Raw genomic sequence first — 13,508 nt, 5'->3', positions numbered from 1 at the left:
GATTAATAAAAAAAGATTATACATTTACCCAAGTAATGACCATTTCTGCTTTTTTCTTTGTTCATCTTTTGCACTTTCCTGCTGCCTGAAGGACATTCTTTTAAATTTTTCCTATAGTGGTAAGGTATTTGCATAGACATTTCACCAACAATGACATACAAAAAGCCAACAGGCAAATAAAGAGACATTAGACATCACTAATATCAAAGATGCAAATAAAAACTCTAAGATGCCATTTCATATCTAGTACGATGGCCATTAGCAAGGAGGAGAGGGCGGGAGGGAAAAAGGAAGGGAGGTAGAAAGGAGAGAAATAAGCACTGGTGAGGATGTGGGGCACTTGGAGCTCTTGTTTATTATTAGTGGGAATGTGAAATGGTGCAGCCACTATGGGAAACAGTCATTAAACAGAGAACTACCATAGGATCGAGCAATTTCACTTCTGGATATATACCCAGAATAACAGAAAGCGGGCATCTGAACATACACTTGCACCCCCAAGCTCACTGCAGTATTACTCACAATAGCCAAAAGGTGGAAACACCCCAAATATATATTGACAGATGAATGGATGAACAAAATGTGATATACACATAGAACAGAGTATTAGCCAATGGTGGTTGACAGGGGCTGATGGATTGAAAAAAGGGGAATTAGTGCTTTAATGGGTATAGAGTTTCAGTTTGGGAGTATCAAAATTTCTGCAGATGATAATGGTGATGGCTGCATAACACTGTTCATGTACTTAATGTCACTATACACTTAAAAATGGGCTTCCCTGGTAGCTCAGTGGTAAAGAATCCACCTGCCAATGTAGGAGATGTAGGTTCAATTTCTAGGTTGAGAAAGTCCCCTGGAGAAGGGAATGGTAACCCACTCTAATATTCTTGCCAGGGAAATCCCATGGACAGAGGAGTCTGGTGAGCTACAGTCCATGAGGTCACAAAAGAGTCAGATACAACCTAACAACTCTATAACAATAAGACTTAAAAATAGTTAAAATGTTAAGTTCTGTGTTATATACTGAATATTTTATAATAATTAAAAAATTTTAAACAAAAGAGTCACTTCTTTTTCATTTCCTCTGGAATATATTGTTATTGAAGTATAGTTGATTTACAATGTTCTGTTAATTTCGGGCATACAACAGTGATTTAGTTATATATAAAAAATATACACATATATTCATCAGGTTCTTTTTCAACTATAGGTTATTACAAGATATAGAATACAGTTCCCTGTGTTATATAGTAGTCCTTGTTATTTATCTATTTTAAGCATAGTAGCGTGGAGAGGGCAATGGCACCCCACTCCAGTACTTTTTTTTTTTTTTCCAGTACTCTTGCCTGGAAAATCCCATGGAGGGAGGAGCCTGGTAGGCTGCAGTCCATGGGGTCGCTAAGAGTCGGACACGACTGAGCGACTTCACTTTCACTTTTCACTTTTATGTACTGGAGAAGGAAATGGCAACCCACTCCAGTACTCTTGCCTGGAGAATCCCAGGGACAGGGGAGCCTGGTGGGCTGCCGTCTATGGGGTCACACAGAGTCAGACACAACTGAAGCGACTTAGCAGCAGCAGCGTGTATCTGTTAATTCCAAACTCCTAATTCATCCCTCCCCTACCTTTCCCTTTGGTAACCATAAATTTGTTTTCTATGTCTGTGAGTCTGTTTTGTAGTAAGTTCTTTTGTATGACAAGTCACTTCTTCTCAGAAAACATTCTCAGAGGGAACAGAATCTAAAGTTGACAAGTATTTTATGGTATGTTTAAAATGTCATTTGACTCTTTTCTGGCTTGTACATTCCAACAAAAACTGTCATCCTTATCTCTATTTCTCTATATATAATGTCTTTTTTCCCCCTGACTGATTTGAAGATTTCCCTTTACTATCACTGATTTTCAGTCATTTGAATATTGTTTCTCTCAAATTAGATTCACTGAGCTTTACACAGTTATGAAGTTTATACTGGATTGGCCAATAAGTTGGTTTGGGTTTTTCCATAATATTTAATGGAAAAGTCATTGAAAAGTGAAAGTGAAGTCGCTCAGTTGTATCCGACTCTTTGCAACCCCATGGACTGTAGCCTACCAGGCTCCTCAGTCCATGGGATTTTCCAGGCAAGAATACTGGAGTGGGCTGCCATTTCCTTCTCCAGGGGAAAAGTCATTATTTGGTCTAATGTTTTCCTGTTCCCCCTCCCTTCTCCTGAACATCTAATTAATTTATCTTAGACTTATGATGTTATCCAACAGCTCACAGATGCTCTGTTCATTTTTTTCCTGTCTTTTCACTCTTTGCTTCATTTTGGTTAGTTGCTATTCCCTACATATTCCAGCTCACTTACCTTTTCTTCTACAGTGTCTGCTATTAATTCCGTCAAGTATTTTTTACTTCAGATATTGCATTCTTCATTGCTAGAATTCCCATTTAAGTCTACTCTCATACCTTTTATTTATATTCTCATCATTTTCCTATTTTCCTCTACCTTCCTGAACATTGACAGCATTATTAATAGCAACTCTTCTTACAGTTTTGTCTGCCGAATCAATCATCTTTGTCATTTCTGGGTCTCTTTCTAGAGATTAATTTTTTTACCCTAGTTATGGGTTATATTCTCATGCTTCTTTGCAAGCATGTTAATTTTTTAATAGAAATGAAACTGACATAACATCAAATTAGCCATTTCAAAGTGAAGACGTCAGGGGCGTTAGTACAGCCACAATGTCGTGCAACCACCACCTCTACCTAGTTTCAAAATGTTTTTATCACACCAAAATAAACTCCATACCCACTAGCCCGTTATTCCTCTTTTTTCCTTACCCCCCAGGACCTGGCAACCAGCAATCTGCACTCTGTCTCTATAGATTTATTTATTCTAGCTATTTCATGTAAATGGAATCAGATAATATGTGACTCTAGTGTTTGACTTCTTTCACTTAGTAAAAGGGTTTTGAGGAGCATCACATTATACCATGTATCAGTATGTCATCTTTTCTTACAGATAAATAATATTCTATGGTGTGTATGTACCACAATTTGTTTACCCATTCATCCATCCATTTGGGCTGCTTATACCATCTGGTTATTATAAATAGTGTTAATATGAACATGTGTGTGCATGTATTTGAATAACTGTTTTCAATTATCTGGGGTATATATCTAGGAGTGGAATTGCATGGTAATATTATGTTAAACACTCTAAAGAAATCCCAAACTGTTTTCTACAGAAAATAAAACACTTTACATTCCCACCAGTATAGTACAAGTGTTCTGCTTCCTCCACTACACCACCAACACTTGTTATTGTCGGTCTCTCTGATTCCAGCCATCCTAGAGAGCAAGAAAGGATACACATGGTGGTTTTCACTTGCATTTCCCTAATTACTAACAAGGCTGAGTATTTTTGTTCACATTCATGTTGGTCATTTGTATATTTTCTTTGGAGAACTATTTATTCAAGTCCTTTACCCATTTCAGTTGGGTTTCTTTTTATTGTTGAGTTACAAGAATTATAGTTCTTATGTCAATGACCCATTTTGAGTTAATTTTTGTATGCGGTGTGAGATAGGGGTCCATGTTTATTCTTTTGCATACAGATATCCAGTTGTCTTAGAACTCTTATTTATTGATGATATTATTCGTTCCTGCGCTGTGTGGTTTGGGGCAATCTTATCAAAAATCAGTGGGTCATATACGTAATAGCTTATTTCTAGCCTCTCAATTCTATTCCATTGGTCCTCCTTCCTTACGCAGAACCACACTGTTTTGATTACTGTAGACTTAAAATATGTTTTGAAATGGAGTATGTAGGAGCCGTCCAACTCTGTCCTCTTTCAAGATTGCTTTGGCTATTTGGGCCCACTGCAATTCTATAAGCAGTTGAAGATCAGTTTTTCAAGTTCTGCAAAAAAGGTCACTGGAATTTTGACAGACTTTATACTGAATAGGTAGACAATTTTGCATAGTACTGCCATCTTAACAATACTAAGTCTTCTAATCCATAAACAAAAAATATCTTTCCATTTACTTGAGTCTTCTTTAATTTCTTTCAACACTGTTATATAGTTTTCAGAGTACAGGTCTTCCAATTTCTGTATGCTTCTGGATGATGTTATAAATGGAACTGTTTTCTGAATTTCCTTTTTGGATTCTACACTGCTGGTATAGAAAAAGAGAACTGTATTTTGTATCATCTTGTACTGCAGCTTTTCTGAATTTGTTAGCTGTTTTTTTTCTTTGTACTCATAGATTCTTTGGGATTTTCTATATACATGGCACATGTCATCTGCAAATAGAAATGGTTTTACTTCTTCCTTCCAGATTTGAATGTCTTTTATTTCTTTTTCTTGTCTAATTACCCTGGCAATAACTTCCAGTACAATGCTGAAGCAGTGGTAAGAACAGGCATCCTTGCCTTGTTCCTGAATATAAGGAGAACTTTTTAGTCTTTCACCATTAAATTGGATGCTACCAGTGAGTTTTCCATAAATGCCCTTTATCAGGTTGAAGAAGTGCCTCTCTATTCCTAGTTTTTGAGTGTTTCTATTATGAACAGGTGCTGAATTTTACCAAGTGCTTTCTGTATCACACAGGAGGTGATCATCTGTGTGTGGTGTGGGTTTCCATTGTCTATTAATGTAGTGGATTATACTGATTGATTTTCCTATGTTGAACCACTCTTGCATTCCTGGAGTAAATTCTACTTGGCTGTGGTATACAATCCTTTAAATATATTGTTGGATTTAGTTTGTTAGCATTTTGTTGAGGACTTTTACACCTATATTCATAAGGAATACTGATTTTCAGTTTTTTCTTCCTCATGGTGCCTTTGCTTTGGCTTTGATATCAGAGTAATACTGGTTTTATAGAATGAATTAGGAAGTATTCCCTTCTCTCCTATGTTTTGGAAAAGTCTGAGAAGGATTGGTGTTAATTCTTCTTTAGATGTTTGGTAGAATTCATAAGTGAAGACATCTGGTTCTGGACTTTTCTTTGGGAGGGATTTAAAAAAAAAACTGATTCAATCTGTTTACTTCTAATAGGTCGGTTGAAATTTTCTATTTCTTCTTAGTCTGTTTTGGTAATCTGTGTTTCTAGAAATCTGTCCATTTCATGTAGGTTATCCAACATGCTGGCATGCAACTGTACCATGAGCCATTGTTGCTGTTGCCGTTGCTAAGTCGCTTCAGTCGTGTCCGACTCTGTGCGACCCCATAGACGGCCTCCTACCAGGCTCCCGTCCCTGGGATTCTCCAGGCAAGAACACTGGAGTGGGTTGCCATTTCCTTCTCCAATGCAGGAAAGAGAAAAGTGAAAGAAGTCGCTCAGTCATGTCCGACTCTTCGCGACCCCATGGACTGCAGCCTACCAGGCTCCTCCATCCATGGGATTTTCCAGGCAAGAGTACAAGAGTGGGGTGCCATTGCCTTCTCCGACTATGAGCCATAGTACTCTCTAATAATTATTTTACCTCTTTAAGGTCATGGTAATGTCCCCACTTTCACTTCTCATTTTAGTTATATGCATCTTTGCTCTTTTTGTCAGTCCAGCTTGTCAGTTATCTTTGCAAAGAACCAACTTTTAGTTTTAGTGATTCTCTATACTTCTTTCCATTCTCTATTTTATCTCCACTTTAATCTTTATTATTTTCTTTCTTCAGCTAGCTTTGGTTAATTTACTCTTTTTCTGGTTTTCTTAAAGTGAAAAGTTAGGTTATTTGTTTGAGATTGTACTTTTTAAATGTAGGTGTTTACTGCTGTAAATTTCCCACTGAGCACTGCTTTTACTGAATCCCGTAAATTATAGTATACTGTATTTTTATTTTCATTTGTCTTTGTTGTTCAGGCGTTCAGTCATATCCAACTCTTTGCAACCCCATGGACTGCATGACACCAGACTTCCCTGTCCGTCACTGTCTCCTGGAGTTTGCTCAAACTCACGTCCATTGAAACAGTGATGCCATCCAACCATCTCATCCTCTGTCACTCTCTTCTCCTTCTGCCCTCAATCTTTCCCAGCATCAAGGTCTTTTCCAATGCATTGGCTCTTCACATCAGGCGGTCAAAGTATTGGAGCTTCAGCATCAGTCTTTCCAATGAATATTCAGAGTTGATTTCCTTCCGGACTGATTCATTTGATCTCCTTGTTGTCCAAGGGACTCTCAAGAGTCTTGTCCAGTACCACAGTCCAAAAGCATCAATTCTTCAGCACCTCAACCTTCTTCATGGTCAAACTCTTACATCCATACATGACTACTGGAAAAACTATAGCTTTGACTACATGGACCTTTGTCAGAAAAGTGATTTCACTGATTTTTAATACACTGTATAGATTTGTCATAGCTTTTCTTCCAGGGAACAAGTGTCTTTTAATTTCATGGCTGCAGTCACTGTCCACAGTGATTTTGGAGCCCAATAAAATAAAGTCTATCACTGTTTCCATTTTCCCCATCTGTTTGCCATGAAGTGATGGGACTGGACATCATGATCCTAGTGTTTTGAATGCTTCTGAAGCCAGCTTTTTCACTCTCCTCTTTCACCTTCATCAAGAGGCTCTTCAGTGGCTTTTTGCTTTCTGCCATTAGGGTGGTGTTATCTGCATATCTGAGGCTACTGATTATATTTCCCGGCAATCTTGATACTAGCTTGTGTTTCATCCAGCCTGGCATTTCACATGATGCACTCTGCATATAAGATAAATGAGCCAGGTGACAAAATACAGCCTTCATTTGTCTTTAATTACTTGCTTTTTTACCCTATGATTTCTCCTTTGATCTACTGGCTGTTTAATAAGAGTATGTTGGTTAATTTCTACATATTTGTGATTTTTTTTGTATTCTGTCATTGATTTCTAGCCTTATTCCACTGTGACCACAGAAGATACTCTGTACGGTTTCAATCTTTCAAAACATACTGAGGTTTGTTTTGTGACCTAACACATGGCCTATTCCTGGAGAATGCTTTATGTGCACTTGGTAAGAATTTGTATTCTGATGTTGCTGAATGCTTTGTATATGTCCATTAGGTCTAATTAGTTTATAGTGCTGTTCAAGTCCTCTGTGTCCTTACTGATCTTCTGTCTAGATGTTTTATCCCTTATTCAAGGTGAGGCAGCATTTTAATTTTGGATGACAAACACTGAATTTTAAATGTTAGGTTCTGGATTATGTGGCATTCCTCTATATAGTTTTGGACTTTGTTGTGGTGCACAGTTAAATTACTTTGGGATCACCTGGAGTCTTCTGAAGACTTTCCAATACCCTATGTATTACAAGGTCTTTATAAACTAGACAGTGGAAACTCAAACTATTCCCAGCCCCGTGTGAGCTCCAGAAATTCTTTTCTTACTACTCTCCAGTACTTCTTTCCCTGACTTTGATATGGTCCTGTCATGCATCTACAGATCAGAACTGAGCCAAAGACTCAAGAAGAACCCTCTGAAGCACTTTAGAATGCATATATGCTTGAGTGCACTCTTGATTATATATTTGCCACTTCTCCCCACAGCTCCCTTCTCTCTGGTACTCCGACCTACAATTCTAACCACCTTGGCCTTCCCAAACTCTTATCTTTGTTTCCTAATCCCAACAAAACTTGGTTCTGCTTTGATTCCTCCTCCTTCTACTGCAGCATGCGAACAACCTCTGGCTCTGTTATAAACTACTGCAATAGAAGGGCTTACTTCCATTTGTTTCTATTCTCTCAGGGATCACAGTCTGTTGCTACCTGTCATCCAATGTCTAAAAACCATTGTTCACACACATATACACACACACACACGCACACACACACACACACACACATATGCTCTCAAGTTTTTTAAGCAGAAAGAGTAAATTATTGCTGCATAACAAATTACCCTCAACTCAGTGGCTTAAAAAATAAGCATTTTTTAAATCTACTTTCTAAGGTTCAGCAATCAAGGACCAGCTTGGCTTAGTGGTTCTGGCTCAGAATCTCTCATGGTGCTGCAGTCAAGATGTTGGTGGGCCAGCAGTCTCTGGGGTGAAAGCTTCACAAGGGCAAGAAGACCTGCTTCCAAGAAGGCTCAATCACACAATGTAAGCTAAAGGCCTCCGTTCCTTGTTAGCTGTTGGCAGGAGACCTCAATTTCTCACCACGTGGGCCTCTCCAGTGAGCTATTCACAACACGGCAGCTAACTACTCTCAGAGTGAGCAACGCAGGGTGACACAGAGTGAAAGAGAAGAGAAGCTTTTTTTCTTTTGGGGGCCACACTCCGCAGCATGCAGGATCTTAGTTTCTCACCAGGAACTGACCTTGTGCCCCCTCTGTGGAAGCACAGTCCTCTGGGCTGCCTGGGAAGTCTTCCACAAGGTCTTTTATAACCCATCCCTGGAAACGACCCGTCACTTCTACCATATTCTACTGGCCAGACCTGGCAGAGCATTAACACAAGGGTGGCAGAGATCACTGGGGGCTATCTTGGAAGCTGGCTATCCAGAGGACAAATCCTGTTATGCCAGCATGGCAGAAAGCCAACATCTTTCTTAAACATTTTATCCTCCCTGTGATTACTACTTTTTTTAATGCCCTAACTGTAAACTGCATCCTATGACTTTAAAAAGGGATGGGCAGATTGTGGACCCTACTCCAAAGACAGACTTTGAAGAAAAATAAGAGTAAGTACCAGCAGCTTTTAAGTGAAAAGGACAGTTCTGGGGCATATGGTAAGAAAGAAGAGAGCACTTGCAGCTGACCTGCCTTGAGAAACATTCAAGTGCTTCACTCCCCCAAACAATTACTTACTCTAATGACCAACTTAAACATCTGCCCTCCTTTCCCAACAATCTCCAGAGCAACAATAGCAACAATACCAGTCATAGTAATTTTAACAGAAGTAACAAGAGTGCTAGGACCAATGCTAAGCATCTGGCCTTTGTTGTCCCAATTATTCCTCACAACAGACCTGTGGGATACTATCATTATCCCTTAAACTTTAGACCTTTTGTTTCTTAATGACCAAACCCTGGCTTTACACTTTACAGTATACCTTGATACAACTTTATTCTTTCTATATAATACCTGGCTCCCTTTCATTCTATAGGATTCTCAACTTTTCTGGCACTGAAACTCTATTTTGTCCTCCCTATTCTCCTACTTCACTTTAATCAGGCCTTAAAGCTTCCCCTTAGCTTCCATGTTCCCAACAGTAACTACCAAACCTCTTTAGAAGGAATCACCACTTTAGACTTCTATTAAATCCCTGCTGCTGGGCTCTCCCAATGCTACAGCTGCCTAACACAGACTTCCCAACCCCTGAGACACACTGCCCAGTCAAGTGTGCCTCACCAACTAATCCGAAAACATTTGCTCTATTTCACTCACTAATTTTCAAGTATCATTTCACAGCACATGTGGCTTCTCAATTTATATTTGCTGCAGCTTAATGTTGAAATGGTTTCCTTTCCCTCAAAGTAAAAGTGTTAGTCACTTAGTCGTGTCCGACTCTTCCCAACCCCATGGACTATAGCTGACCAGGCTCCTCCGTTCATGGAATTCTCCAGGCAAGAAAACTGGAGTGTGTTGCCATGTCCTTCTCTAGGGGATCTTCCCAACCCACAGATCAAACCTGGGTCTCCTGCATTGCAGGCAGATTCTTTACCATCTGAGCCACTAGGAAGCCCTAAGGGCTAGTAATTAAACATCAGGAAGAAAGATCCAAACGCTTAGTACAGTATGCTGGAAACACAGGTTACCATCAGTTATTTGTTGAATGAATGAAAAAAAAAACAAAAACTAATGACTAACTTAGAAAATTCTGAAGGGGATATAATCCAAAGAATTTTTACAAATAAAAAGATAAAGATACCAGTGAAAACATATAAGCAATTCACAAAAGCCAAAATACAGAAGAATATAAGCAAATCATAGAAATTCAAATTAAAATATCACTTTTTGTCAGACAGATTGACAGAGACAGAAAATTTGTCACAGAAATAAGGAAACAGGCATTCTGATAAACTAATAGATATAATCTTGTATTTTTGGTATTTATGCATCAAATATCTTTAAAATCTGCATATTTCTTTGAATAGTATTTCCATTTCTAATAATTAATTGCAAGAAAATAATGGACAAAGGAACACAGGTGTATATAAAAAAATACTCATGGTGGCATTAACTACAATACAAAATCTGTCCAACAATAAGGATTTGATTAAATAAATTTTAGTACTTTCAAACTATGGATTAAATCACTTGAGTATTATGTATTACATAATCCCAGGTTTTTTAAATAATACATATTTACATAAAAACATACCTGCATAGAAAAAAAATTAGAAGTATACATCCCCAAATGTTAGCAGTGATTACTTCTGTAAAATAATGGAATTACTGGTGATTTTTTTTTTCCTTTTTACATGTCTATACCACCTATTTTTTCTGCATGAGTTGTACGTGCATAAGAACACACACTTTTAAAAGGTGAAAGTAAAAATGTGAAGAAGAATTTAAAGGCAGAAGTATCATTATGGCAGCAGAACATGGTACATTCCTATGTTTCTTAGTAATAATGTCAGCTAGAGACAATATAATATCAAAGAGGATACCAAGTAACTCGGTATTCAATACTCTAGTTTTTAATTAGTTCTAGGAACACATATGGAATAATTTGCTAGTACTAATCAGGCATTTTAAGAAACAAAACACCTTCCGAATAAAAATTTATCTACTAATCCTAAATACTGAAAATCACAAAGTGAAAAATCTCAACTGCTGCAAGATGCCAGCTTCAATCGCCTTTTCATGTCTTTTCACATTTATCTTGAGAACTCTCTAATACGAAAGCAATCACCATGAAAATAACAAAACATTAAAATCACTTGTAAGTTTAAAAATTCAATGTGACTTTAGGTTTGGCCAAAGAGGAAGTGTTCTCTATAACTTCTACTATTTCAAATTAGGTTAGTTTTTTCTCTCAGACTTGAACAGTTTGGGAGGATAAAACTTAATCAATAACAAGAGAGGGTCCTGAAGCGAGCTGAGAAATACTTCTTTGCTACAAGCAAAGCATGTCTATCTCCTGGCACTGTGGACAATTTCTAGCCAAGGTGCAGGGAACTGCTGTGGCCATGCAGAATGTTGCCTAGTTTTTGTCTGCAAGGCCTGGTTCAACATGACCAGCAGCACTGAGGGTTAGTAAATCCTCATTAGGACTGTTCCATAAACCATAATTTTCAATGACGTGGTCTGACATAAAACAAATGATAATTTCTGTCTATCTATGGTAGAATTACTGTACCCATATAATTAACAGCAAGTATCCATACAGTCACTTGGGGGACCTCACACCTACAGCGCAGTTTGTAGGTCACATCCCATCAAGCGCCATCAGCGCAGCCAGTGGGACTTGACGGAACCCGGAAGGCACAGGAAGCACTAAGCACAGTACCTTCCCTTTAGCCTGTGTGAGTAACATCTTTGAGGAAAGCAGTATTTGCTACACAAGAAAACTGCCTAATTCAAGGAAAAAATCAAAGATCAACTTTGCATAAAGGAGAGATTTACATTAATGGCATCTGCGTGAAGCAGCATCATACAATACCAAAACTTACAACACAATTGTGGTTACTGTTGACAAGAATGGAGATCTCCCTGCTTTAGTGACAACCCTAGCACCATTCACCCACTCATCCAGCAAATACGTAAATATCACAGACAGTAAGAACTATTCTAGGACCTGGGGATTCAGCAGTAAACAAAGTAACAAGGAAGACAGATGTTAATCAACATTACCTATTTGAACAGAATTTCAAATGTCAGAGCGTCATTAAACAAAAGGGCAGGGTGTTATGAGAGCACATCCCAGGCCTGTGAGTCAACTGAACCAAGCACAGGGCAAGAGGTGGGTGGGGGGAGAGTGAGAAGAGGGCCAGGGAGAGGTAAAGCAGGAACAACCATGCTTAATCTAGGACCTAAAAGAGTCTAGTTTCACTGAAGCATTTAGACTGTTTCCTAGGCACACATTAAGTCCGAGATGCAGAAAGATATCCAAGCTAAGAGATCAAGTTGGTAACTGCTCCCTAAGTCTGAAGCTCAGAAAAGAGGTCTCAACGAGGTATAAACTTAGAAGTCATTGACTCAGAAATGGTACGTGAGGCAGAGGAACTGGAGATTTCTTAGGCAAGGTGAACTTCATGGAGCGGGGATTAGCGGGGAGGTCATGGATTACTCCCTCAAATCACAAAAAAATGTAATTTCTTCTTGCAGTGAAATTAATTACTCCTCTCTTGATTTGCAAATGTGAAATAAAGTAATTTTGTAAAATTACAGTTATGATACAATACCCTTTTTTGTTCAGAAAGGGTAAGATTAAATGTATAAAGTTCTTGGAGAAATGCCAAGACCTAAGAAAACTATTTCTTTCAGTGAGTCTAAGACATTATATGCTATAGTTTATTTAGCAGAGCACTTCCTTTTAGCCTTCTCCAGCACCCCAGAAAAAGCAATCTTTTTTTAAAGCACTGTTACAACTACTTCACAAGATTTGACACTGAAAGTGCTTCCAGTCTGCAGAACTGCCACCTACCGAAGCTAGATCATGACTCCTGAATACACCAAGTCCTGGAGGGATGTGACATCAGAAAGAACAGATGAACCTTCTGCTGTTAACACTCAAAATCTACCAGCGTTCAGGACTATTGCTATAATTCTTACAAAACCTGCCCTGCAGCCTTCCTATGACAAATATATAGTATGTAATTGCTCTATAAACTGGTGGTCAGGTGGTGGTTATAGGAAAGCTGAGTTAAAATGCTCTACGATTTATGGCCCAAGCACCATATAAGAGTGACATGCCTTAACACAAACTCACCTGATTTATCTGAAGCATGTTAAAACAATATTGACCAAAGTGCTGTATCCCTCACGGCTCCAAAAACTAGAAAACGAAAATGAAGAAATAAAAGTTCAACTTAGTTGGTGATCACAATGATTAGCACTTTAAACACATGTTCGTGACCAAAAATCAAATATATAATGGAGCAGATCTAGATCAGCGTAGAACTTTCTATGATGATAAACATATTCTAGATCTTCACTGTCCAAGCTGGTAGCCACATGTGGCTGTTGAACACTTGAAATGTGGCTAAAACAAATAAGAAAGTGAATTTTAAACTTCCTTTAATGTTATTTAAACTTAACCACACGTGGCGACTAGCTACCATACTGGATGGAGCAGATCTAGGCTGAACAAAGTCTCCTCTGGTTCTAGAGTTCTACAAAAATTTCAGCAAAAGTGAAGCTATTAAAACAATCTAAAAGTTTCAGATTAATATTGAATATATACTTCCCTTGCTCCAGTAAGGTTTTAAACAGCTCTGTTCCCATCCTCTATAAGATAAATTAAGCCTGAAGATGTAATATGCATACTCTCTTAGGTGGAATGGAAAAGAGCACATGGTAAGGCTACCTAGTTTTGGTTTTTTCTTGTTTCTGGCTTTAATATCATTACCAAAAAACTGCATGCATATTAAAATTTTAT

The 13,508-nt window shown here is 38.2% G+C and overlaps 1 protein-coding gene across 8 annotated transcripts in view; it reads right to left on the bottom strand.

Moving 5' to 3' along the window:
- STAU2 (staufen double-stranded RNA binding protein 2) overlaps nt 1-13,508 on the bottom strand; it is a 305,674-nt gene that overhangs the window by 284,164 nt on the left and 8,002 nt on the right. For 6 of the 8 annotated variants that reach the window (XM_045162802.1, XM_045162797.1, XM_045162801.1 and 3 more), the window contains exon 2: nt 12,840-12,905. The exons of the other annotated variants lie outside the window; for them this stretch is intronic. In XM_045162802.1, the coding sequence (XP_045018737.1) occupies nt 12,840-12,857 (18 nt within the window). In that variant the 5' untranslated portion in view covers nt 12,858-12,905. The remainder of the gene's footprint in view (nt 1-12,839; nt 12,906-13,508) is intronic. 8 annotated transcript variants of the gene reach the window in all.

Source organism: Bubalus bubalis, chromosome 15 (genome assembly GCF_019923935.1).
Source record: "Bubalus bubalis isolate 160015118507 breed Murrah chromosome 15, NDDB_SH_1, whole genome shotgun sequence".
Classification (NCBI taxonomy): Eukaryota; Metazoa; Chordata; class Mammalia; order Artiodactyla; family Bovidae; genus Bubalus; species Bubalus bubalis.
Note: the sequence above shows the minus strand (reverse complement) of the source record. Positions and strands in the feature narration are given on the sequence as shown.